We start from the raw sequence: 27447 nt of genomic DNA, 5'->3' as shown, positions 1-27447 counted from the left end.
CAAACCGCAGGGAAGGAGACCAGCTTGCTCGGGGTTCCGTGAACGAGAGAGCAAACCGGGAAAGGAGACCCGCTTCGCCGCGGTTTGCTCTCGCGTTCCCGAACCCCCTGCAAACCGCAGGGAAGGAGACCTGCTTGCTCGGGGAACGGGAGAGCAAACCGCGGCGAAGCTGGTCTCCTTTCCCGGTTTGCTCTCGCGTTCCCGGAGCCACCCAGCAAACCGCAGGGAAGGAGACCTGCTTGCTCGGGGCTCCGGGAACTAGAGAGCAAACCGGGAAAGGAGACCCGCTTCGCCGCGGTTTGCTCTCGCGTTCCCGGAGCCACCCTGCAAACCGCAGGGAAGGAGACCTGCTTGCTCGGGGTTCCGGGAACGAGAGAGCAAACCGCGGCGAAGCTGGTCTCCTTTCCCGGTTTGCTCTCTCGTTCTCGGAACCCCGAGCAAGCAGGTAAGGAGAACCGCTTGCTCGGCGGTTCGGGGAACGAGAGAGCAAACCGGGAAAGGAGACCAGCTTCGCCGCGGTTTGCTCTCTCGTTCCCGGAACCCCGAGCAAGCAGGTCTCCTTCCCTGCGGTTTGCAGGGTGGCTCCGGGAACGCGAGAGCAAACCGCGGCGAAGCGGGTCTCCTTTCCCAGTTTGCTCTCTAGTTCCCGGAGCCCCGAGCAAGCAGGTCTCCTTCCCTGCGGTTTGCAGGGTGGCTCCGGGAACGCGAGAGCAAACCGCGGCGAAGCTGGTCTCCTTTCCCGGTTTGCTCTCTCGTTCCCCGAACCGCCGAGCAAGCGGTTCTCCTTACCTGCTTGCTCGGGGTTCCGGGAACGAGAGAGCAAACCGGGAAAGGAGATCAGCTTGATTACCAGAGGCTTCCTCCTTCCACGGAGGTCAAGAAAAGCGCTGGTAAGTGTTTACATTGGATTACCAGCGCTGGATCACCAGCGCTGGATCCTCTACACCCGAGACAAAACGGGAGTATGGCCAGCGCTGCAAACAGGGAGTTGCAGCGCTGGTGATGCCCTGCAGATGTGTACACCTTCAAAGTTGCAGCGCTGTAACTCCCTCACCAGCGCTGCAACTTTCTGATGTAGACAAGCCCTTAGTCTCACAAGTCCTCAGGAAAATGGGGGTAACAACCCTTCGTCTATGCAGACTACGTTTGTTGGGGCAAGGTCTGTCTCTTCCCATGTATCTATACTGTGGGGCCATGATCTTGGCTGGGACTAATGTTGCACAAAGAATAAATGGGGGGGGTGGAGTGAAGAAACCATGGTAGCTTTCAATAAAGTTAATAAAGTGCTTGGCACATCAAGTGGGTTTTTCGTCTACAACACACAGTTTACAAGGTAGTAACTATCCCACCTTGTAGGTGGGGGAACGGCATGATGGGGAAGTGAGAGGATTTGCTCGAAGCCACAAAAGGAATTAGCATCATTATTTATGGGGCTCAGTTTTCTCCTGTCCTGCATCTTGTGCAGTCATTTACTCCAGCCTAGAGGGCACATGTGTAAGATAGAATCACAGAACTGGAAGGGACCTCAGGAGGTCATCTAGTCCAGTGCCTGCATTGTTGTGACCACGCTGAATTAGAGCAGGGGCGGGTTAAAAAATAAAACCTGGTTTTACCAATAAATAAATTTAGTTTCCATTTCAGGGCATTGGAATTGGACTTTCTACCCCCCTCCCCTCCTTAAAATACCGGAGGGGGGGTTATTGAAACATGATCAAAAAGCAGGTTTTGGCAAGTGAAAAATGTCACTAATCAGACACGTTTCAGTTGCCAAAAACCTGCTGTTTGTTAAATGAAAATTTGATAGCCATTTCGGGTTGAAAAAAAAAATGTCAATGCAAAATTTCTTTTTTGGAAAATCAGACATTTTTCAACAAAAAAATCCTTTTGATTCAAAAGATTCAGCCAGCTCCAGTGAGTCCTGCTTCACCTGCACTTTTGCACTGGCATAAATGACAACACAAGGTTAAGGCCCATTTCTTTCTACTGCGGTAGGGCCTAAAGACCCCAGTCCAGGCTCAGCGCTCCACTGCGCACAAACACTACCAGGACAGTGCCTGCCCCAAAGAGCTCAATTAGACAATACCCGGGAGGTGGACAGACCAATGAACTGGGGGGAGAACAAGGTAACACAGATCGCTGCATCTGAATAAATTAACAACCAACAGTGGTCTCAAAAGTCATCTTAGATTAGCCGCTAGGGAATCCCTGGCCACCCATCCTGTGCTTTGACCACATTTCTCATTAGTAAAAATCTCCAGACAGGGTAAAGATCAGGGTTTAGGTGCACACAGCTTTGGATCCTGTGCTACATCTATACCAGTGCTTAATACACCACACCAGCAAAGCTCACCTAATGTGGACACAGATTATACAAGCAACTGTGTGTTTGCCAGCATAGCTGATGTCACTATAACTAAGTCTACAGTAGGGCTTTCCCCAGGACAGCTCTCTTGGTCAGGAGTCACATCTCTGCACACCCCTGACTGACAAACTGAAGCCACCAGAAGTCTGTACCACAGATGTGGTCAAGCGTCCACTCCCCTCTCTGCAGTATCTCCTCTCTCCCTGCCCCAATTCTCTCTGCCTAAAAGATTCACCTCAAATCTTTTACTTAATTGTAAAGAAATAAGTGTCTTTACCTGCGTTACTAAGGCCAGGTCTACCTTGTAGACCTCTGTCAGGCTAGCTGTTGGTCAAGGTGTGCACCTGACCAGCTGCACAGTCCCTAGTATAGATGCAGTTCTATTGGCAAAGCTGGACTTCTATGCTTAGCGCTTCTTTCACTCAGAGGGGGTGGCTTTACTGCGCCTATAAATTGCCACTTGCCAGTATAGCTGCATACACAACCAGGAGTGCTCCGTTGGTCTAGTATACCAGTATTTCCAAACCATAAAGTGTTCCTAATACAGACATAGCCTAGCATTAACGTAGATACTGAAATGAAAAGCATTTTAAAAGTCCCATTCACTTACCACGATTTATCCCAAAGGTTAAATATACTTGGCATTTGTTTCTCTCAGCTTGGCAAAGAATCAGTTACGCGTGTCTGGTTTGCTGCAGCAGCTTTTGGGGTCCACACAGGGTGACCAGACAGCAAGTGTGAAAAATCGGGACAGGGGTGGGGGGTAATAGGCTTCTATAGAAGAAAAAGCCTCAAATATTGGGACTGTCCCTATAAAATCAGAACATCTGATCACCCTAGATGCACACAATGCAAAGGGACCCCTGCATTCATTTAAGAACTGAGTTTAAACAATCAGGGAAATAATTTCTTTTGGCCTTGGGTTTTATATAAGATCGCTTTCTACAAAGTCAAAATTTAGGCCCAAACAGGTGAAATTCCTTTGGTTGGTTTACCCCCTGCCTCGTGAGAATGGCACAGAAGGAAACAGAAATCCAGCCGGGAGGAGTTTGTTTCAAACTCAGCAAACAATAACAAAATAAATCAAGTCCAATGTTCAAAAGAACTTATGTGATTTATCAACCCAAGTCTCCTTTCCAGAAGTGACTGAGGCACTTAGTAATGTGGGATAGTTGTGTAGTCACATTGCTTCACGCACCACTGGAAGGGGGCCAGGTACTACCACCTGGGCATGGTATAAAAGCTTAGAGAGCAGTGCAGTGTCATTGAAAATACCTGGGGCTGGGGCTCCTAAATCACTTGGGTGCTTCTGAAAGTTTTGCCATAGTCAAAAGGGCCCTCGCTTTCAATTCAGTGGCCAAACTCCCCTTGACTTCCATGTCACAGGTTCGGGGCCTACGTCGCTTAGGTTCGCAGACATCTTACTCATAGTCTAGCGCTCTACCTCCAGGGCTGGCAGTGCACTCCTGCAGCTCAAGCAGTGAACAGAAGAATCAGGAAACTATTCACAGCTCTGCCACCAACTGGCTGTGTGGCCTCAGGTGAGTCACTTCACCAATGGCAGCGCCTCTGCTCCCCCTCCCATCGGCTGTCTTGTCTCTTTCGGGCAGAGACTGACTCTCTGGGTGAGTACAGGACTGAGCAGGGTGATCCTGGTTGGGGCTTTTAGGTGCTACCGTAATATAAACAATAAATCTGCAGTTCTGTTCTGGGCAAAACTAATATGCAGGAATAGGTGCATTTGGCAGTAATTTGACGCCCGATGGACTTGCTGGCCAAGACAGACAGTTTAAAGGGAAAGCCAGTCCCCAGCCAAGGCCAGTCCCCCTGACCTGGATCTGTGACCCAAAGTGCAGGTCAAGCCATTAGAGTAGAACACCACAAAGGTCATCCACAAAAGCATGACCACCTAGCTGCTCTGCGCACACCAGCAATAGCAAGAGACTAGGTTCACCACTGCCCGCAGGATGCCTGCTGATATGAATGGGAGCTATGGGGGATTGAGGCCCCTTTGCAGATATTACACTGCCTTGACTTTTTCATGGCACCTCCCCACTCCTGGAGGTTCAGTTTCAGCCAATCCCATGTCCCCTTCTTGGAAACCACATTCCTTGGGGGGAAGGGGCTGTCATCATCTCACCTCTGTCTGGTGGGGCTCTCTGCAACGCGACGGAATGATTGTCCTCGGCCGGCTGCGTTTCCATCGCCAGTTCGTCCGCAGACAGTAGCGGGCGTCTCCCGTTATTGAAACAGGGCACCAGCCTTTCCTTGTAGAGCAGGAAGAACACCGCGATGGGGACTGGTAGCTGGGGGAGCAATGGGAAAAGGCAGGTCAGCCAGCCTGGATTTATTCTCCTTCTGAATCAAATGCCCCCTGCCCAATCTCCAGATTTGTTCCTCCAGGGGCAGGAGCTGCTTCCACCTAGGGAGGCGCTCACCAGAATGGCTGAGTGGTTATAGTGTTGGACTCAACTTCCAAAGGGCATAAGCTTGTGTGAATTTGAATCCAGCCTAGTGGACTTAGGCCTCCTCGAAGCTGTGGGTAGCAGAGCAAAGGCCCTTGGCTAACATACACCCCACTTTCCCTCTGTTCCAACCAATTGGGGAATGAAGGAAAGACTGGAGGGCTCGCGGGGCTGGCAGTGAAAGAAGGAGGCTGTCACTTGCTGCATGGCATGTTGGGGGTGAAGGAAGAACTGGTTGACAGATGTCAAATTTTTCAGCAGCACTTCAAAAGCTGAAATATTTCAATTGTGAAACGTGGCAGCGGTGCCTCATGCTCCCACTAGGGAGCCTGGCCCAGCAAGGACTCTATTCTTCAGGGTGCATCATGGTCTCACCTCTCAGTGAGAGGAGGCCAGGCATGGTGCATCATGGGAGATGATGTCCAGCTGGGGAGCCCAGCTCATAGAAAGGAATGAGAACATGAAGGCTCCTGAAATACAAATCCCATGAAGCACCGCAGCAGCATTTCACAATTGAAATACTTTGGTTCCTGGGAGTTATTGTTTTGATGAAAAATATCTAATTTTTCCTTTGGAAAGCAAACAGTTTGCACACAAAGTGGTGTTCAGTCAAAGAGCCAGTTTGGATGGGACCTCTCCAGCCAGCCCTCATTGTTAGCACTCGGTGGCTGGCTAGCATCTGGCATCAGATGAATTTGTGAGTCTCTGCCCAGTGCCCACATCACAAGGATCATGGTGTTGTTAGTAGCTACCGGTGTGGTGCTCTGCTCTTGACTGATGATAACAGTCGGCTGCGTGCGTGTTCCCTCTGTGTGCTGCCCTGGCTCTGCGCAGATAGCTGACACAGCAAACCCCGAGAGAACCCCCAAAGACCACAGACTCTAGGAAGATACGAAGGCACCCGGGCCAGGTTTATTGTCAAACGAAGCACAGTAATAGTTTCCTATAGACTCTACAGGACATACTATGAATATGTGCCCCCTGCAATGGACACAGCTCAGTCAGTGGCGGGACCTTCCACTGCCCCCTAGGCTGGACAAAGATACGCACTCCAGGACCTACTTTTATACCGTTACAGGACAGATTACTCATCCCTCCTGACCTATTGAGGTACAGCCCCTTGGCTCATTCAGGTGCTGTCTCCCCTTTGATCATGTTGTTCCAGACAAACAGATCTATCCATCATGCTGTCCTGTCTTTAAGATTCATCTGCCTGTTCCTTATGTCTATGGAGTGTCCTTATGTCATCTTGGCACAAGTTCCTCTTCTCGCTACTTCTGTGAGTGAGGCCTGCCTCTGGCTCACAGCCCAGCTTTTGCTTAGCAATGCCTGGAAGTACTTTGGTTCAGGCTTCAGGCCTCAGACTAGGCCTCATAAACAAGAGTTTATGTTTCAGGGCCTCATCCTACTACACATGGCACTCCCGCAACAAACTTTCACTGGCCTCTTTGTCAGCCTCAGCTGAAAGACCATAGGCTGAATGGAGACTGAGCTGCCCCTCTCGGCCTATTGACACTGCAGTGTCACCTAGAGGCTCCCACTGAATTCAGGGTCTCCCTTGTGCCGGGGGTTGTCAAGGACAGTCACTGCTGCAAAGAGCTCACTAACATTAGCTCTTCCTGGACAGAGCTGCAGCTCTCTGGTGAACCGGCTCCAGGGCTGTCACTGTGCCAACACACATTGGTACAATGCCACCTGGCACTTCGCTGCAGCATCAGCCCAAGGTCATGGCTTAGGTTGGGCTTCTCACACCCACGACTCAGTGGTGCCTTTAGTCCCAGAGGGATTTATTCATTTTTGTCTGAAGGGAAAATAAAGGGAATTAAGTAAAGTCAGGTCCCCTCCTTCTCCCCCCCCACCCACCCCAACTGAAGTCCTGTTTATTCTGTGATAAACTGAGGGAGAAAGCCAGGAAATCCATAAGTTACGGCTCACACTCTGTCCCAGTTCTGGCCACTTGGTTTTGTTTTCTACACATCTGTGAGCAAGTGTGAGCGCTAATGCTGAATTTCCTGGTTTTTGTTGGCTCGGGGTGTTATTTAAACGTATGGAGGATTTCTCCCCCCTCCTCCCCTCACTGAATTCATTTATGAGGACTCCATTGTTCTGGGAACAATGGGAATGGGAACAATCAGTTCGGTCCCATGGAAGAAAAATGTATTCACTTGATAGTTCTAATCCTTCCGGAGGTCAGGACGATATTTTAATTGTGGATTTGCAACAATAATAAAATAGCAGCTTAGCAAACCTTGCAGACACTCTCACAATGTATCTACATGGCACCTTTCATCCTAAAGGATCCAAAATGTGTGGGAATAAAAGGGAGGCCACTGTGGGTAAGGTACTAGACTGTGACTCAGGAATCCAAGGTGCAAACACTCCCTGTGGGACCTTGGACAAGTCATTTGACCATCACGGCCCATCTGTGAAACAGGGATAATAATCGTCCTCTTTCTTCAGAGCAGGGACTGTCTCATTATGAGTATGTACAGCCTCTAGCAGAATGGGGCCTCTTGTTTAGAGCCACTAGGCCTTACCTTAATACAAATAATACCAAGTGTACCTTACTCATACACAGCAGAATTAGCAATGGACCTGAACCAAACCCTAGAACTGTGTAACCCCAACATTCAGTGCCCTCTCTGATACCACCCACAGTCAGATTTTCACCCACCAGCCTAGTGGAGCCACCTCTGGAGTGAAACGTGGTAGCCAACTACATGCAACGAAGTGAATTAGAATGACACATCCTGTGCTCAGCAGCGAGCTGCTTCATTCATGAAGACGGATGGAGTTTCTCTGCAGCCAGATTGGATCAGGCCATCAGGCCATTCAAATCTGCAACCCTGACTCCAGCAGTGGCAAAGATCGGTTGCTTCTCTAGAAGGCAACTATAGCCAGCTGTGCAGTGCAGAGCAAGAGCTTCTAAGTTGAGCTTCCAAGTCCTGAGATGAGGCTACCCTAACTCGAGGATGCCTGAGTACCACTGACCAAGCACATACATACACATCAATCCCATTCTGGTACTCGAGCAATCCAATGTTCCCAACAGCGAAGTGTCAAGAGATGGTTAATTCTCTAGAAGAAGGTCGTAGCCTCTGCATACATTTGGTTTAATGCACAGAGCATTTCATTCTTGGCTTTTCTGTTGCACCTTTGGCCCAAGGTGCTCAAAGAGCTTTACAGGCATTAACTGTTCAAGTATTACAACAGTCTGGTGCAGCGGACAGGACACAGGCCCAGGAATCGGGTTCTAGTCCCAGCTCCCCTAATGACTAATCAGGTGACCTACGGCAAGTAACTTCCTCTCTCTGTGCCTTATATTGTCCCCATTTGGGATAATGGCACGGATCCCTGTAAAGCTCTCTGGATGAGAAGCGTATTATTATTGTAACTCTCATAAAAGGAAGGTAAAGATCATCTTCATTTTACAGGTGAGAGGAAACTGAGGCACGGGGCGAATAAGTGACTCGACGCAGATCACACAGCAAGTCAGTGCCTGGGGCAAGACTAGAACCCATGAGTCTTGAGTCCCAGCCTCCTGCTGTAGCCATCAGACACACCATTCCCTCTCTCATATTAGAAAATACAGGGTGAAATCCTGGCCCCGCTGAAATCAATGGGAATTTTGATTCACTTCAGTGGGGTCAGGATTACACCCACCACAGCAACCAGCTGTTGATGGGAAAGGCCTTGCTGAAGCATGGATTGATTCCTAGCCTTGTGCCAGAAGCGAGGACACCAGTGTACAGGAGATTGCTCCTTCTGCTTCCAATGACCAATATGTAAGGGGCTCTGTGCAGACAACGTGGGAACCAAAAGAGCAGGCTCCCAATCCCCCCGAGGCAGCTCTGATCTTAAACCAACTCCAAGCTGGTTGGATAAAAGCCTGGGGCGACGTCCACGTCTCACCACCACGGCTATGGGAGAGGCTGATGTCACTCAAAACAGCACAGGGCGAGTGTGTAGGGTGGAGAGTCAGCCAATCAAAGCAGCTCATTTGTTAGATGAGCAAACAGAGATCACCACACTAGCTTTGCAGGGGAATGTTTCACTAAGCAAGGAGCCAAACTCACCCCTGGCACAAAGAGCACTGACTTTAGTGGAGTCACACAAGGGGACCAATTGGTCCCTAAGGCTTTAACCTGGGATTTCTCATTAGTTAGACGCACATTCTGGAGCGTGCTCACGCTGCTTGCCTGAGTTCGGCCAAGTGTCTTATAGAACCAGCTGCATTTGTCCTCCTTTGATATTTCCATATGTTCCACCAGAAAAGGGCAAACAGTGAGGAGCTGTGTTGGCTCACGGATGTGGTTTGTTTGCCAAGCTATATGGGGCAGGGCTGACACGTTTATTACAGGAACTTGCTCCCTGGAGAGGCTTGGTTTTCTTAGGCTAACACGCTGATCACCTGGGCTGCTTGGCACATGGTTTAATGAGACTTCCTTATACCCTGCAGCGATCCTAAACAGAACTATAAGGGAACAGACAGCAGATGCAGGTGTTACATGGCTAACAGCCCCACCCACAGGGCTGAAGATGCACCTCCGCGGATAAGGTAATACCCGTTGAAAGGATAGCCTTTTCAAGGCTCTGTCTACGTTTGGAAAGGTTCTTGCTTCCCCAAGCAGCTAGCAGGGCCATCCATTCGGGGCACAACCAGGCGATGACAGTTGGTTCCTGGCCCATTCTCTCCTGGGGTAATCTCCAGACTTCAGTAGCAATGAATTTGGCCCAGAGTTTTTCTTCCAACTTAGCCCCTTGCTGGGAAATGCTGGTGGATTGCATTGGTAAGGAAGCGGTCAGAATCTCTCACCAGATCTTGCTGTTTTGTGTCAGCTCTCAATAAACTCAGGTGTCATTCCTCTCTCCTGTTCTATCTCAGGGACTTCTTATAGCCCACATCACCATAGTATGTGAGTGTATCACAGTCTTTTGTCTATTTATCCTCACAACACCCCTGTACAGTAGGCACTGCCATTGTCCCCATTTTAAATATGGGGAACTGGGCACAAAGAGAATAGGTAACTTGCCCAAGGACACTCAGTTCATAGTGGAACAGGGAGCTGAACCTGGCTCTTCTGAGTCCCAGGGTAGCACCCCAATCATTGGACCAACCTTCCTCTCAATTTGTCTCCATTTGCTCTTTATTCTAAACTCAATAAATTGGTGCATCAAGGTGGCAAATACCCTTGATGCACCAATGCTCCCTTGGTTTTCACACCTCAATTGCTAGAGCAGGGCCTCATCCTCCCTGATTGAACTAACCTCGTTATCTCTAGCTTGCTTGCATATATATACACCTGCCCCTGGAAATTTTCACTACATGCATCTGACGAAGTGGGTATTCACCCATGAAAGCTCATGTTCCAAAATGTCTGTTAGTCTATAAGGTGCCACAGGATACTTTGCTGCTCTTAAAATCATAGTTCTCTTCCATCTCTAGATTCTACTTCAGCCCATCTCCCTCCCAGAACAGGGATTGCCTCCAGCCTACTTCTTAACAACCCAAGCAAAGGAGCTTCCCCTAGTTTCTTTGAGATTATTACCCCACAGACAAACAGATCCCACTCTCAGGAACTTGCACTGCCACAGCAGGACTGGAGTTTCCATTCTGCGGAGAACGCTGACGTGCTGAATCTTGCTTCTGTTCAAGTCAGAACGAAAAGCTGAAATGTCAACGTCTCCCGCAAAATGAAAGTTCTGAACAGTTTTGACTGAAAAATCATCGAAACACTTTGGTAATGTTGAATCATTTTGCTTTGATAAGACAAAAAGGTTTTGTTTTGATCATTTCCAAACATAACACAAAATATTGAGTCATATAATAAACAATAATGTTAGTGTTTTAACAGAATATAAAAAAGTTGAAACAAGAAAGTCACAACAATTCATTTTGACTTTTTCCTGTAGAAAATGGTGTCTGATTAGATTCATTCCCCCAAAAATGTTTAGATTTTGACAAAACTGCATTTTTCAATGGAAAATTGCCAGCCAAAAATTTTTTGCCCACCTCTAAAGCCTACTTCATTTCATCCTCTTGCTCCTAATTTCATTGTACTAACTAGTTTCTCTCTTTTTCCTTGATGTTTACATCTTTCAGACATGGGTGGTGTGATCTCCCCTCTTCCAAGCTACATATATTAACCTGATTAAAGTTGGATTCTTTCCATCTAAATAGATTTTCAGCACGTTTGGTGGCAAGGCAGGGATGCATAAAGAGAACAACTTGCTTTGGGAATGAAAAATTCCTAGAGTATTTGAAATCTGGATTTATCTCCCTTCGTCAGGGATAAAAACTTCATTGAGGAGAGAAGTGGAAACCATAAAGTTTCCCTGTACAAGGCTAATATCTCCTCCTACCTTCTGCCTTCAATCTAACCAGATCCCTTCCAGCTATTTGCTCAGTTTATGCCTGTATTTTCTCTGAAACGTGGCAGAGACAGTGCCAAACCCAATCTAATACTGCTCTTGTTGAACTAGAATTACTGGTTTGGATTGTATAATTGAACAGGAAGGCCAAATTTAGTCCCGGTGCCACAGGCAACTTGGGAAAGAGAACAAGGACGCTACTTTGGCAGGAGACAAACACCCCCCTCCCCCCAAGAAGTTTACAGAAGGTGTGCCCTGCTTCCCAGCTCTCCTTGACATTTGCTACCAACATCTCATGCCACATAGAGGGCTACGTTTGAAAAAAGGTTTCACTAAATGGGCCTCCGGTGGACATCATTCCGTTTTTGCAGACACAATTTTTCAAGCCCAAGTCTGCATGTTTGAAAACCCCCAGCCTGATGGAAGTGCAAACTGCATTTGTGCTTGCGAGTCAACTAGTTTCACACCACGCTTCTTCCTCGGTGTACACAAATGTGGTTTCTGAGGGTATGCCCACACGGCAATCCCAGGATGTGACTGCAGCTCAAAGAGACATACCCAAGCTAGCTTTAATCGACCTAGTTCTGCTCTGGCACCACAGTAGTGAAGCAGAGGCTAGCCCTGGGAGTAACCACCCAGAGCTCCAGGTGGGTCTACACAGCCCATGCTGCAGTGTGCACTGCTGCAGCTTCACTGTCTCCTCGAGCTGCAATCACACACTGTGATTGCAGTAGACACACCCCCTGAGTTTGCATGCACAGAAACCAGGATGCAAAGAAAATGGGCGCAAATACAATTCTAGAGGCCAGTTTTGAACATCTGAATCGAGACATCGTTTGGGGCCCAATCCTGCTCCTAATGAAATCAACAGCAAAGCTCCCATTGACTTCACTGGGAACAGGATCGGTCCCCAATAAAAACTAAACCATCAAACACTGCCACGGCACATCAAAGCCCCCATTAACCGCAGCCTTTACTCCATTCAGGAATGAATGCTAAAATAGAGAGGACACCTCCCGCCGCAGACACAGAGTTAGAGGTAAGTAACGTTGGATTCTCACCCTAAGGAGGCTGCACCCCATTGAGTTCTGCGATGACAGTCTCACTTTGTACCAGTTGCTTCACTAACGCAACAAGAAGCACATCAAACAGGCTGCACAGACCTCAGCTTAATGAAAACTAGCTGTGAGATACACTTGAGTGGTGTTTTGGTTTATAAGCACATGGACAGATCAAGATGGTGTGAAGAAACCTGTTCCTCTGCCTAGCACAGGATGTATGTGCTGGGACCATGGGCTGCTCCCCGCTTCTGTCTGGGACTGGGAGAGGGAATGGGATGGGCTCGTAGACAGCTTGGCTAGGCAGTCAGCCACGGTCAACACACTGACTTTAGCCGGCTGCATGTAGGGAGAGATGGAGAGCAGGACTGTCCTGGCAAGCACATGGAAAGAATAGAGATAAATAAAATGAACTGAATTAACCCACCACTCATGACTGTGCTTTGAGATCTTTCGAGGGATGGTGCTACAGGGATGCAGAGAATTATCATCACTCTCTCTCCTGGAATTTCTCTCGCCCCATCACCATGCTATCCAAGCACCTTACAAACGTTAATGAACGCGTCCTCACAACCTCTCCGCATAGGCCGGGCCATTTCCCCTACTACAAAGGAGAACCTGAGGCACGCACAGCTGAAGTGATCACCCGAGGTCACTCAGGCAGACTGTGGGAGAGCCTGAAATGGAACCCAGACCACCCGAGTTCCAGACACGTGCCTTAACCACAAGGTCTCCTCTTTTGGCTCACTCCATCCACCCCATGGATTGCCTGCACTGCTCGCTACTAAGCCCTGGGTTCGGATCCTGTCTTGGACAGCTGAGCTCAGATGGGTTACAGGAATAACAGCACATACTTGAGTTGCAGAGCAGGCAGACAGGAAGTGCTCATCTGATTGATCAGCACCATTTATTATCTTGGTGCTAGTGCCTCCAGGGAGGGCACGCAGCCCTAGCAGGAGGAGGAGGACGTCGCTTTGGTTGTCTACGAGAAGAGGACACGTCAGGGGTAGCAGAACAGAGTGGGTGGAGGAAAACATGAGCCCCTTGCCCAGGCAGGCCATTGGACTTGATACCAGCTGTACAGAAGGAGAGATTGCATCTGGTTGCCTGGTGAGAAGAGTGCGAGACACCCCTTTGCTTCACCAGCAAACCATGTGTACATGGCCTCAATCAACTGGGCACTTTTATTGCAAGTGTTTTCCAGCTGTAACTCGTGCTGCTCACTGCCCAAGAATGGCCAGAATCCATCTCTGGGGGCAGACAGACAGACACATGTCTGGGATTCACTGCTGCATGTGAAGATTTACATTCCCTCTCTGATCATTACTTGGAAACATTACATGGACCCATTATACTGAAATACCGACAGGAAAGATGGCTGGGGAATCAAGGCATTGTGACTCAGGAGATCTGGGTCCTGCCTCTGCCACAGACTCCCTGTGGGACCTCAGCCAAATCACTTTAAACACTCTGTGCCTCGGTTCTCCACCGGTCACACAGGCATACCACTACTGCCTGTCTCCTACCTGTGCTTGTCTACTTAGACTGCAAGCTACTCAGGACAGAGACTGTCTCTCACAATGCACCTTGCACAGCTTGATCTCGGATGGGGCCTGGAGGTGCCACTATAAAATAATCGTAATGTCGGATTGTTGCCAGCCTTAATTGGTGACAAGGCAAAGCCGTGTCATTCTAGACACTATCTTGTCTTCTCTCGTTTCAGTTCAGGTGCTGTTAGCAGCAGCTGATCTCTGACAAACCCCTTTATGCCATTGGAAAGCCAAGATCCTCAGCTCCAAGAGAGTATAGCGCAGTGGGTGCTAGCTGTACGGACTCTCAAGACGACGACTCCTTAATATCCATTTGAATTGAAGTAGTGGGGAAAGCACTCAGGCAGTCCGAAAGGGTGAGCCCAGGTCAGAGATCGCATGACTAGTCAAAGCAAGAATAACGCAATGTCCACTGATGGAGAGCTGGGCTCTCAGCTTCCTTGCAACTTACAACACTTGTCTCCCCATGGACGTTTGCAAGACACCAGGCCCAATAATCCTTTCACTGGTCTCTAGGAACAGTCTCCTGGCACCAGACCAGGTGTGAATCTAACCAATCCCAGTCCTCAGGACAGGAAGTGAAGACTATTGAATCCAAAAGAGGGGGTGCAGGGAGGCAGGATGCAGTTACCTAGGTTGGTAGCTCGCCAGGACACTGGGGCTAACACCTCTACTCTTGCAAACAGTGAGAGATGGAAAAATGTCACCTATTGAACCATTAACACAGCTTCCCACTCCACCCTCCCTGCTCCTTCCAGGTCTCCCACTCAAGCACTGACCCTCCCTGGCCCTGCTAAGCTCTGGTGGGCTCTCGGCATCAGGTGGGAATAACAGGATTTATTGCATCACATTCTGCATCACGCTCCCCTTCAGGGCGAATGCGCAGCTTCCCCCTCGTGGCAGCACACCAGTGATTTCCGGGAAGTCTGGCTGCACCACAGCTTGCTGATCAACAGCTGCTCCGGGCCGCCCCAGAAATGTGCCGCAGGTGAGAGCCTGGCACATGAGGACCAGACAGCTGAGGAGTGAGTGAGAGGAACTGGGCTGGGCTGACAGCGTGTTCCTTGCTGCCTATCTCCCAGGGAAAAGGCCCACACTGGGTGTGTAGGAGGTTTACACCAGAAGAGCCTGGAGGGCATGGAACGGCCCAGGATCCCAAGCAATGCAGGTGTCCCAGATAGGGTTGGGGTGGTGTTTCCCAGCAGCTATTAAAACATTGCCCTGCATTGAGCGAGCAGGGGCGGGGAGGAGGGAGGGTAACGGAGGGGACTTCACACAAAGGTTCCAATGTCCGGCGCAAATTGGAAAGCTCGGAAGGGACTACTGGCAGCAATCCTACTTCCCTGTCTGAATATTCACCAACTGCAGTCACCCGTGCTGGCTGGCTGAACTGCCAGCGCGACCTTTGCAGCGACCTCCACCCCCAACCTGGGGGCCCTGTCTGGCTGCAGGATGAGAGGGGAGAGCCGAGAACTGGGCTGAACTCCAGTGCTTGGGCAATGACCAGTCAGGAGATCCAGTTCCTGGCAGGGGCCTCGAGGGGCTCCCGGCATCTCACTGCCTGTTGGATTCCAGGTCAGGATGCAATGGGACGGGGACAGGACCTTAAAGCCACCATCCCATTAAGCATTAACTGCCACAGTTTAGTGCTGGCTCTCAACTGTAAGGTCAAATCATGAAGGAACTGAGTCCCTATGGCCCAGTCTTGGGTCTCAGTAACTCAGCTAGGCCTGAGGGAGCTCTCTATGGGAAAAGAGGGGGCAAATCCTTCTCCTGCCTACTTATTCCCAGGCCACGGAGCTAAGCCACAGCCTCGACTCCAGCCTGGCTGCAGGAGGAGACTCTATGGCCCTGGTGCTTCCCTCTGCTGCTGGAGGCAGGCAAACCGTGGTGCCTGGGGAGGAGCGGGAACAACAAGCTGTTGCACCACACAGAGGAAGAGCTAAGGCACGGGACACAGAGGACTCCCATTGGTACACCAAGCCGCGATACTCACGTTGATCAGGGCCATGATCCAGAAAGCATAGGACACACGTGTCACCACCATCCCTTTGATCGGCAGCTCGTAGTGCGACAGGTTGCCAGGATGGTGGGGGACCAACGACTTGCGGATGTGAGGGAGGTTGCTGGTGGTGTTGAGTGTGGAGTTTGACAGGATGCAGTTGGTGTCCGAGAGGAAAGGGTCAGCTATCAGCGGGCTCAGCAGGGCCCCGAACCCCACAAAGAAGTGAAGGGCCTGGAAGAGAGGATGAATACCAAGACGTTAATTTTCTGCTCTCCCCTGCAGGGAAGCTGCCGGAGCCGCCTCCTCAAAGAACAAGACCCGACAACAGAAATACAGCAAGAGCCACCGCGTCCTGACAGAACTGCCCCAGGGGAAGCCAACCCATCTGCCTCACCTGCAGGAAGATGGCCGAGTCCTTCTGGTAGATCTTCACCAGCTGCATGTTGGAAATGGTGTCGATGCATCCCATGGCCAGTCCTGCCACGGCCATGACCACAGCCAGCACCACCACATTGTGGCAGAGAGGGATGATGGCGAAGACAACAGAGATAGCGAGGGACGATGCAAAGAGGGCGACCAGGGACTGAGACAACCTGAGCCAGGAGAGAGGAAACAAAGGGACAGAGTTACCTCAGGGAGAGCATGGTCCAGCAATGACATCGACCTGCCCACCAGGACACACCAACAGCTATTCCCTGGAAGTAGCATTCTTAGGCTATTAACAGGCCTGCCCCGGTCCCCTGAGCATTCAGAGCCACTAGAGCACTGCAGATCAGTCCATGGTGCAGGCACCAGTCACTACGCTGGCTAGGTTACCATTCAGCATGTGGTGGGGAAGGGATTATGAGGGATATTCCTTGATCAGACAACGGACATAGGATCCAGCTACGCTGCAGGGAGGCAGGATTTCGCCCTTAGCCCAGACGGGACCATTACAATCACCTAGTCTGACCTTCTATCCAACACAGGCCACAGAAATATGTCCCTTAGTTACAGGCTCCACTGCTGAGGTAGGGGTGAGCAGGACGGACTAGTTCGAGAGACTGGGAAGCGGGGTCTGGTGATAGCTCCCAGCCAGGTCAATAACAGCAGAAGGCTGTCGCCAAGGCACTGTCAGCTGGTAACCGATGAGCAGCGGGTAAGTGGCAGCCTCCATATAGTCCCAATAGGTGACATGGTCCCATCGCTACCCTACCCCTCCAGCCACCCCCACCTCTTGCTTGTCTCAAAGGCACTGTGCACTGAATGCAACACGGACACTTAACTCCCCTGTAGAGGCTCCCCTGTAGAGGCCAAAAGGGGGCACATTGGCAGTGAGAATATGGTGCTGACCATGCTGCACCTGCGCTGTGGGTACATTCCAGCCCCCAGGGCCACCAATTGCACTGATGTCACGTTAGGAAAAGCTAAATCCATTCAGTTTGTATTTAAACCATGACAAGGTATTCTATTCTCTGGTGGGACACATGTAACCTGACTAGGGTACTGGGCACCATAATGTCTGATTTCAACAGCACGTTTATTGTTGTAGTCGTCTCCCCATCTGGCTTGTCTCCTGCCCTAACTTTGGATCTCTGCAAGAACCTGCCGTCTGGGAGTTCACCCCTTCCTCCTCCTTTTCCTGGCTGCAGCACCACAGAGCAAGCGGGACGGCTGCCTGAGGCTTTCTTCCAGGCTTCGCCCTGCACACCCAGCCCCAGGCACCACGTTAAGGTCCTCGTGCCCACATCCCATAATCTCACCAAATGTTTGCATGGAGAAGAGGCGATAACCTTGATTGCCACATCAAGGGCTGAAACCTCTTTAATCAGATGGAATTTACCCAGATACCTAATGGTTGTAGGATGGCTAGAGGAGAGGCTGCAAGCCAGGTGGGATGTGCCCTCCGGTCAGGAGGGTTTTGCTCCGCTGAATGGTGTGCTAGGGACCCTGTACACCACAAACGTTATATTGGAGAGGGGCAGCACATTGTGACTGTGAGATGGAGTCATGCTATACCCAGCCCTGTGTGTATCTGACACGCTGCAGATCCATTACTTCCTGCAGACTCTCAGATTTCTTTTGAAATTAAAAGTTTCCTGACCAGATGGGTGTGAAGAGAGCCTTCCAAAAGTGACCTGGGTGTAAATGGTGCAGCGGTGTCAGTCTGAGTCTGCAGACAGCCTGAAACAAGAGCTCCAGGAGTCATGAGCTGCTGTGCTCCTCTCAAATGAGTGTTAATTCTAAAACCTACTGATACCAGGTTCAGTGTCAACTATTTCCATTACTGATCATTTTAATATCATAATATATCTGACCTAGCCTCTGCTTAGACCTTAGAGGCTGAACTGGCTCTTTTTTCTGCTTGTATAGCTCCTAGCACGTTGGGGTCACAGTCCTGACCGGGGCCTCTGGATGCTACCATAACAAATATTTGCTACTCCTACAATACCTTCCCCAAAGCTCCAGTTACAACCCACCCAGGTGCCCCAAGTTCCATCTTCCCCAGTGGATCCCTTCCTCCGTTCAGTCTGGTTACATCCCCAGTGAGGATCACCTCTACATGACAACAGCAGGACCTGTTCAGTGTTTCCCCTGTAACTGGCTGAAAGGGGTCTGAGCTCCTACTTCCCTAGCCACTCCCACAGGTGAGTGGCTCAGAAAAGCTTAAAGGACCTTAGCATAAGACGGGCAAGTGCATCACGTCACAGATCATGTGGGTAATAAGCCCGCTCCCTGCCTTCTGTCTGAACTGCTTTGAGCTAAGCAGGGAGTCAGGCTGCGCTCACTGTGAGCTGAGAGCCGGCCAGCTCGCTGAGTTAGAAAACCAAGCCCAGGTTGGCATCGCACCGCTGTGAAGCTGCCAAGTCTGAAGGCAGGAAGGAAGGAAGGAAGGAAACAGAGACCAGACAGCAAAGCACTGAAAAGACCAAGACTAGCAAAACGAGACTCTGTAAAACCTCAGCAAAGAGCAGCAAGCAAAGACAGATCCCCACAGAGAGACCACATCCCCATGAGCACCTCTCTTCCCCTGTAGGCACCCCCAGCTTTCTGATGGAGCAGGGCTGGTCCCTTTGGCACACGAAAGCATCACTCCTTAACCGACCAGAGGGGGGCATTATTGGGTGATGCAAGACACTCCAGTTCTGGCTGGAGACAGAGAGAGGGATCAGCAGTAATAGCCAAGCCCCCACCCCGCACCCCCCTGGGACAGGCATGCAAAGGATACTATCTGCATGCAGAGTCCATTCCCCTCACTCCAAGCAACTCGCAGCACAGAGGGAATCCACAGCCACATCTCCCTGGGGAGCAGCTTGGTTTGGGGGCAGCATCTCTGAGTCACAAGTCATGGCTCCCCCCACCCCAGAGCTGACACCGCCATGCAGGACAGAGGGATGCCTGTGCCATTTGCAACACCATAGCTGCAGAGAGGAGACTCAGATTAGAGGGACCCTTGGCCTGTTTCTGGGGGTCAGCGAAGCAAGTGTTTTGGATCATAGGGGAATAACGCGAGTGTCCCAGCCAACGTGCTGCCCCCTGTTGCTCAACAGGCAAAAGCCCTGGCTGGGCAGTAGCTGATTGCCAAGCTCATTTGCATGCCAAGTCTGTAGCTATCTCCCTGCCTTGCCAAGGGCTTTAAGATAAGGGGATGAGAAAGGCTGTGGGAAACCAAAATCCACTCTCCAAAGCAGGTTGCCTACAGCAGCCGGCCAGGAGCCAGGACATCTGCTACGTGGTCCTGATGGCTATTTGCTGGCTGGCTGGTCCTGGACAGACCCCTCCTCCTCTCTGCACCTCCATTCCCCCATCTGCAAAAGGAGGGTAATTCCTGCCTCACAGAGTACATAAGGCCAAATAGCTTATAATGCACTTTGACATCCTAGGGCAAAATGGACCTAAGTGCAAAGTTACTGTACTTCCTTACTCTGCTGGATGGCATAAACCTGGAATTCTGGACTCACAGACCCATTTTATCTTGGAGCCCAATTCCATGTATTCAAATTTAAAAAACAATTGTTTCTGAGGGTCCAACATTTTGCAAGGCACTAACCCAGCCTCTCAAGCAGTTTAGTCCTTTTTAAAACCCTGATCCCCACGAGAAATTCACAAGACAAAGAAAAAACAAACCCCAAAGACATAAGGCCATGGAATAAAACAACAGGCAAATAAGAGAAAGGAGCCACAGAGGAACAAGGCAGCACCCATGGGGAATCGCAGGAGCCCACTGGGGAAGAGAACTGCAGGGATTAGCAGCCAGTAAATATGAGATGGTAGAAACGTGCACCAAGAGATCCCAGAAGTGCCTTTCATGTTCTGCAGTGTTAGCAAAACAACTGCAGAGCTGCCCCGGCTTGGTTAGAGAGTGCATTCATTACCGGAGTTAAACATTAATCACTAATTATTTCATGTCATTAAAAAGCACTAAAAAGATTTTTTTTTAAAATAGCAAAAATGTCTGCCTCCAGCAATGTATCACTAATTATACCATCACTTCTTTATACAGCCCCCACAGCAAGCACCAAGAGAACACACTTTGCATTCTGCCCTGCTGACCTCTTCCCCGCCAACTCTGGCATTAGTGAACGTGAAGGAATTGCTTGCTTCCAGCCACTGAATCCAAAATGAAGTCATTTGCTTTCAGGTATGTTTGAAGAGTTCACAGCTCAACACCAGAGGTGGGATTTGGACTCCCACAGAAAGGCAGCGTGAGTTGGGTGTCTAACCTGTTAGGTTCCTTTGAAAATCTCAGCTCTTTCCCTGGATCTTTGTAAGAGGCATGACATAAACCCAGGTCCTGAGGATGAAAAATCGTTGCACACCTCATCAGACAGTTAATACTCTGTCTCCCCTACGTCTGGCTGCAATGGGATACAGTGGTAACCTGTGCTAACCTGTTGCGGAGTGTTGCCTTGCATAAACATTTGCTATCTCTCCCCACACACACACTCCCCCCGTCCGCCCCCCCCCCCAGAGGCTGCATTGCACTGGGGGCAAGGGATTCCTGTACAAACAGAGAACCTGGTTTTCAGAAGCATCCACATCTTGTTGAAGCCAAGGGGAGCTAGGAGAAGGGATACGGAACCTTATGCTTCAGGGTTTCAGCCAGTCTCTTAATGATGGGATAGGATGAAACCTTCATGGGGAGACAGATTATCCTGCATCTGCCAACTGCAGGGTTTCTTGCACTGACTTTGAAGTAGCTGGTGCTGGCCACTGTCAGAGATGAGATACTGGGCTGGATGGACCAGGGGTCTGAGTCCGTCTGGCAATTCCTATGAGGTGCAGATGCTCAGTCTCCCTGCAAAGTCAGGCCCAATGCTTATATTGCTGTTCCAGGGGGCTTAGGAACAAAAGGCACTATATAAATGTGCCACACTCAGCACCCTTCAGTCCCTCCCAACACTGGAGCCAGACATGGTGGCCCAAATGAAGAAGACGCCTAAACAAAAACCTTAGAAAGATGGGAAGGGTGGAGGAGGAAGTGGCTATAGGACCATTCCTGGTGTTTCCCACTGTTGCCTTCCCCAGTGACAGACACAGGCCTCGGCTTCAGTGGGGCAGGATCAGGCCCCAAGAGGGGAGAGAGTTTAGGATTATGGAAAATTGAAGAATCTCATCTCATCTGCCCTCACAGGACCACCTGGGGAACAAACCTTTGGAGGAAGCCTGAGCAGGGTTACACCACACAGTGCCGAACACACCCATGTCCGATCTACATTCACACCCCCAGCTTGGCTAACAACAGTGGAGCTAGCTCGGTGCTGTGACAAAAACAGCAGGAGAAATGCTACCAACTCTCAGAACAGACAACCTCTGAAAAAGCAACCAAGGGTGCAGGCAGGAGAGTAGAGACTAGATGGCCATGGAAGGGCAGCACAGAGGAGTGCAAAGTGGAGGAGAAAAATAAGACATTAATATTAATAATGGCAGGATCCAGTATTATAATCAAGCATCAGGAAAAGTTAGAGGAACTGAGGAAGGTGGAGTAAGCAGAGAGTGAGACAACAGCTTCTCTAAAGAGTGCAGGGCCAGGTTTCCTAGCATTCAGCACTCACCAGTCAGCTGGATTTTCCAGAGATCAGCTCCTATTCAAGCACCTAAATCAGGGCCAGATTTGCAGAAAGACTCCAGCCGGACCAGCTCCCAGTGTGACACTTATGGCCAGATTTTCACAAACATTCAGCTCTCAGCAGGTACCCGCTGTGCTCAGCTCATCTGATAATCCGGCCCAGAGAACACAATAAAACGGGATTCTTTAATCCATTTCTAGCCTCACTGAGCTACGGGGCTGCTTGCAAGAAGCCAACCTGCCAACTGGAAGATGCACATAGATCTCCTTTACCCTAATGGATCTGACATATAAGGCTAGTGTTAAGGTGTGATCCAGGGCACACAATATCCTGAAAAGCTGTTAACACCCATGCAAGAGAATACCCTGTTCACGTCATCTTATAAAAAGCTATATTCTTCTGAACTCTGCACCATGGTGCAATATAAAAACTACAAACACACTGAGCCATAAGACAGTAACATGCCAGTCTTATAAGGCTCACACTTTTTGCTGAATTCTGTTCCTTTCATTTATATAGGGCATTTCTCGTCCTACAGTTGCAGCGTAGCAGATGCCAACAGTAAGATGAAAGGGCAGCTCCCAGAGGCAGTAAGATGGGTGTACAAGACTGATATTTTCGTAACAATCCAGGCACAGTAGCTCATGTTCTGCTCTGTTACATGCCTGCAGACTCCCAGATTCCAGTGGGGTTACACAAAAGTAGAGTTTGGCCCAATGTTAATTCAACTCTCTGCTTAGAGGAGCCAAAGGCTATCCTGAGCCCCATCTATGCTACAGTTACAACCAGTGGCGCAGTTAACAGCATCGTTATCCCCTGACTTGATTATAACATTCCATTTTGTAGAGCAGCCAGAACCAGAACCACATCCTAGGATTTAGCCCATATAAGAAACAAAGCCAGATGCCATCTACACTACAAATTAGAGTCAGGTCTCCTGTCTTGATTGTGACTGTCATGTCAGTGGGGTCTTAGGAAGCTCTAGTAGAAGCTATATTCTTGTTAACTGTAAGAGGCATGGACTAGTGCTCTGACCACAGGACTGGGAGCCAGGAGCGCCCGAGTTCTAGCCTTTATAATCATGCAGCTTTCTAGCAAGCTGTGACTTCAGGCAAGTCACTTTACCACCCTGTGCTTCAGTTTGCCCATCTGTAAAATAGCCATAATACCAACTGCATCAGGGCTTTGTGGGATTTAAATAGCGAATGTCTAATATACTTAAAGTTGGGCGCCATAGCACATTTTAAAGTTAGCTCTGTAATGCAGCTCAATGCACCTTGGACACATGGGAAACACCGCCCACTGCCCAAAATACCCACCACTTCCCAATAGGAATTTCAGCAACCGTTTTAAGCATGTTGCCCGTGCTGTGAAAAGCCACAAACCGGGTCCTGGTTTATTAAGGCAGAAGGTGGTTGCTCATTTTGCCCCGCACAGAATTAAAATCCAAGACACCAAAAATCCATTCTTAGGGAAACCCTAAAAGGTCCATGCAGCACAGGCTGGACACCAGGAAGAAGCATTTCAACATGAACCTGGCGTTTCCGACTGAGCAATCACGGGTCTGCATTTGCCTAATCTCACCTTCGAACACACAGGCAGTAGATGAAGTGCTGGCAAAAGGTATTGACCTGGGAGTCTGAAATCCACTATCCATATCACAGGCAGGGCAAGCTTCCCACGCATCTCCTTCTAATATGCACCACCCCTGACCTGGCAAGCACTTCAGTTTCCTAGTCAAGATGCTTCTGCTGATTGCCTCTAGAACTATTTCATCTCCAAGAATGTACTCAAAATGCCATCAATGCAGTTCCAGGAGTGCCAGCCGGGATGGCAATTTCACCTCGACGCTAATTCCAAGACCCTTTACAGGTACTAATCAGAGTTATCTACCGAATGCCTCCTTCATAAGTCAAGAGAACAGTTTAAAAACAAACACTTTATACCCATAAGAGAATCATGTAAATAATCCAGATAGAGACTACAAAATCAGCTACACTGATCAGTAACACTGTAAATAATCAACTGATTTTCATATGCAATAGCGGTCATCACATCTAAGCCTACATGTCTGTTTGGAAACCTCTAACAGTCCTGTTGCACATTTTCTATTTTAGAGCGATCTTAACACAAGATTTGCTACAAATCTCTTGCCTGGCTGCACTTGGAAGCCTGACTGATTTGTGACAGTGATCTGCTGTCACTCACGCATGCCCTGTGTGAAGTCGAAATACCGACTGTATCCTCTTCAACCCTGTAGCAACTTCGGCTATGTCTACACTACAGGATAAATTCGAATTAGCTTAAACCGATTTTATAAAACAGATATTATAAAGTCGATTGTGCGCATCCACACTAGAGTGTTATTGTCTGAGGCTGAATCTTGTTTGCCCAAACTCCCGGAGCGTAAGATAACAGCTTGATTGCTGACACTGGGGTTATTAAAACAGGCTTTCTACAATGTTTTTAAACGATTAGGTTAAATAAATACATTGGGAAGTCTGGAGTAAAACTTGCAATCTCCCCCCTGCATGCACCATCGCTGCACTGCGCTCAGTAAAATAAATGGCGCTCCACACAGATGCAGCAAGGCAGATGGACCCAAGCACAGAATCAGACTCCCACAGAATGAAACCTGCAGCCTTTACTCTCATGAGCAATTCCACTGACTTCAATGGAACTACTCAGGTGAGTGATGGCTACAGATCCAGGCTAACCCATTACAAAGGTTTTAGTTTGTGCAGGATCTTTCACACAACTTGTCTCCCCAGATGCTTTGAGTCCCATACAGGGAAACAGACAGAAACCAAGAGAAAGTCGGGGTGTGTGTGTGGAGGGAGAGGGGAGGTAGGGAAAGGAGGAGAAATTAAAAGATATTTTCAGACATGATGTGAAAAAGACAGAGGAGCTGGAGCCCAAACATGGGCCGTTCCAAGCCAGAAGGGGGAGAGTTGCAAGCCGCTGGAGGAACATTAAATAAAAATTGGGGGCGGTTAGAGCAAAAGTGATGTTGCAACCTTAACTAGACACTGCTCCGCCGGCTGACCTATGGGGCACCGAAAGGAGCGTCCCCACAAGTCCCAGTACAGCCCCGGGAAGGAAGCTGAAGCCAAGCCACGTGGGAAGTTCAGTGTCACCAAGTTTGTCGGAGAGGGAGGGAAGGTGTGAGCAGGGGAACCGGGAAGGCGCTGGGTTCTCGATCAAAGCCGGCGTGGCCCCGGGGGGAAGAGGCCGATGGGGGCGGGGGTGGGCTCGCCGGGGGCCTTACGTTCTCTTGAAGACTCCCCCGAGGCAGCTGCCGAGCAGGAGGCAGAACTGCTGCGAGAAGAAGACCCAGGTGATCTGGGAGAGCGAGCTCTGGGTCTGGCAGCGCAGGTCCAGCAGGGTGGGCCCCAGGAAGGCGATGCAGAGCCCGAAGCTGAAGAAGACGCTCCAGTAGGTGAGGGTGGGCTGCAGGTTCCTCCGGAACAGGGCAGCCACCCGCTCATCCCACACCATCCTGGGCTCGGGCTCCGGCTGGGAGAGCCACGGGCAGGGCTCAGCTCAGCGCGGGGGCCGGCGGGTGGACAGCGTCCTGGATCTCATGCGCCCTGGAACCCTTCTCCCGCTCAATCCGGATTCGCTCCGCTTCGCTGCAGCCCACGCTCCGCTCCCCGGGCAGTGCAGGGATGTGCCTGGAGCGGGCGGGCAGCGCTGCTGGGCTCCGGCGCTGGCCCCGCCCCTGGGCCCGGAGAGCAGCAGCCACCGCCTCCGGGGCAGCAGGGCGGGAACGGGCTGGGAACGCTGCTGTGCCCAGATCACTGCGGGGCTGCAGCGGGTCGGATCCGGGGCTGGAGCAGTTTTATAGTGGGGGCGCTGGAGGGAAATCCCAGCCCTGGCCAGGCACTGGGGCTGGTCCCTGTCCCCGCTGGATCGTGGGCTCCGTCAGGATGCAGCAAAGGCAGCCAGGACTAGCGACATGTGAGCGCCCAGCAGCCCTGCTGGAGCCGAGGGCACAGGTGCTGGAAGTAGGGGCGCTGCTAACCCCCTCCCTCCCCGCTTGAAGCGGTTTCTGTTATATCCAGGTTTTACAGTTTGGTTCAGTGGCTCTCAGCACCCCCCTCACTGTACAAACCGTTCCAGCCCCCTGGGTTGGGCTGCAAGGAAGTGCCAGCCAGGAGAGCTCCATCCTCGTGAGCTCACAGCTCAGGCTTTTAGAAGGGAGGTGGCCCAGCTGAATGTTGGGTTAGTTTCTAGGCCCTTCCAGTTCTGCCCAGTGCGCCCAGTAAATGGCCTGTCCCGAGGCTTTTAAAAAATCCCTGGGAAAGAACACCATCACCACTAGTTTGGCTTAAAAGGTTCTTTACAGCAAGGGGAAAACCCACTAAGGCCCGACTCCTGCAAACATTTATGCATCTGCTTCACTTTAGCCCCATGCCCATATTAGTAAAGCTGAGCACCCATTTATACACTGACCAGTGATTTTTAGAATACCTGTCCCAGAGGTCAGCCAGGCTGGATGGGTTAGTTGTGGCCCGTATGTATCGTGTGGTTTTACATTCAGCGCGGCATGCATAGGCTTTATGGCATGTCTTAGGAATGCTGCCGTGGAGCCTGTCGGTGCTAGTTTGCACAACAGGTTGTTATTTTAGAGATTGGCGAATCCAAACTGCACCTGACCCCTAGTTCTTCATCATTACATTCATTCGCTAGTGTGTCAGACATCCCTGGGATGGGGTCTGGCTGAGGAGTTCAGAATCAGGCCCTCATTTCCCATCTCACTCAGACAAATTGTCTCCAACAGACTTTGAGTTAATAAACAAAAGCAGCCCAGGAAAGGAAACATTAATGAATAGGCACAGGCTAGTGTGAGAACTCCCTTGTTTGTTAAGTGAGTGGAAGATGAAACCATTAAAGAAACCTCTCAACTTCCCTGTGAGATAGGTCAATGTTATCATCCTATTTTACAGCTAGGAAAACTGAGCCACTCAGCAGGGAAGTTACTTGCTTAAGGTCACTCAGTGAGTCAGTGGCAGAGCTAGAAATAGAACTGTATCCTAATGACTTATCCAGCACCCAATTTTTTTTACTAGGCAGGTCAGGTAACCTACGAATGATAGCAGAGGAGGGGTGGTCAGAAGCTCTGGGTTCAGGTCCTAATTCTGCTACATAACTTTTGACTTTATACAAAGCTTTTCCTCTCTCTACCTTAGTTTCCCCATCTGTAAAATAGGGATAATGATTCTTATCGACAGCATGGAGCGAAGTTGGCAGGATGTTTGTAAAAGGGCTGAAAAGAGAGATTTGAAAGCCAGAAGGGACTGTTAGACACACATTATCTGCTGTCTCAGTTACTTTTCTCTAGCCTTGCCCCACTCATATCCATTCAGAATGCTGCTGTGAAGATCTTTTCTTAGCCTGTCTCGTTGACCATGTCACCCCTTCTCTATCACATCAAACATAAGCTCCTTGTCCTCCATACCCTTCACAGCCTGTCTCCACCCCCCTGATCCTCTCTCCTCCGCTATCAAGAGGTCCACTTCTGCTTCCTGTTTGCCAAGGAACCTCTATCACCCACTTGTTACATTTTCAAACAAGTCCCTTTG

The 27447-nt window shown here is 50.0% G+C and overlaps 1 protein-coding gene and 1 long non-coding RNA gene across 2 annotated transcripts in view; one reads left to right on the top strand and one right to left on the bottom strand.

The window, feature by feature from the left end:
- Positions 1-25522, bottom strand: part of MFSD4A (major facilitator superfamily domain containing 4A) — a 39156-nt gene extending 13634 nt beyond the window's left edge. Inside the window, exons 1-4 of the mRNA XM_030561586.1 lie at positions 25131-25522; positions 16207-16405; positions 15804-16043; positions 4503-4668 (exon numbers count right to left, since the gene is read on the bottom strand). Of these exons, the coding sequence (XP_030417446.1) occupies positions 4503-4668; positions 15804-16043; positions 16207-16405; positions 25131-25360 (835 nt within the window). The 5' untranslated portion in view covers positions 25361-25522. The remainder of the gene's footprint in view (positions 1-4502; positions 4669-15803; positions 16044-16206; positions 16406-25130) is intronic.
- LOC115650926 lies at positions 12135-24142 on the top strand. The gene is made up of 4 exons (XR_004000256.1): positions 12135-12238; positions 20296-20433; positions 21427-23734; positions 23980-24142. It is a non-coding gene; the product is annotated as an uncharacterized LOC115650926 (long non-coding RNA).
- Positions 25523-27447: the final 1925 nt, after the last annotated feature.

The sequence above is a fragment of the Gopherus evgoodei genome, chromosome 4 (genome assembly GCF_007399415.2).
Source record: "Gopherus evgoodei ecotype Sinaloan lineage chromosome 4, rGopEvg1_v1.p, whole genome shotgun sequence".
Classification (NCBI taxonomy): Eukaryota; Metazoa; Chordata; order Testudines; family Testudinidae; genus Gopherus; species Gopherus evgoodei.
The sequence above is the reverse complement of the archived record's forward strand: the minus strand, read 5'-3'. Positions and strand labels throughout refer to the sequence as shown.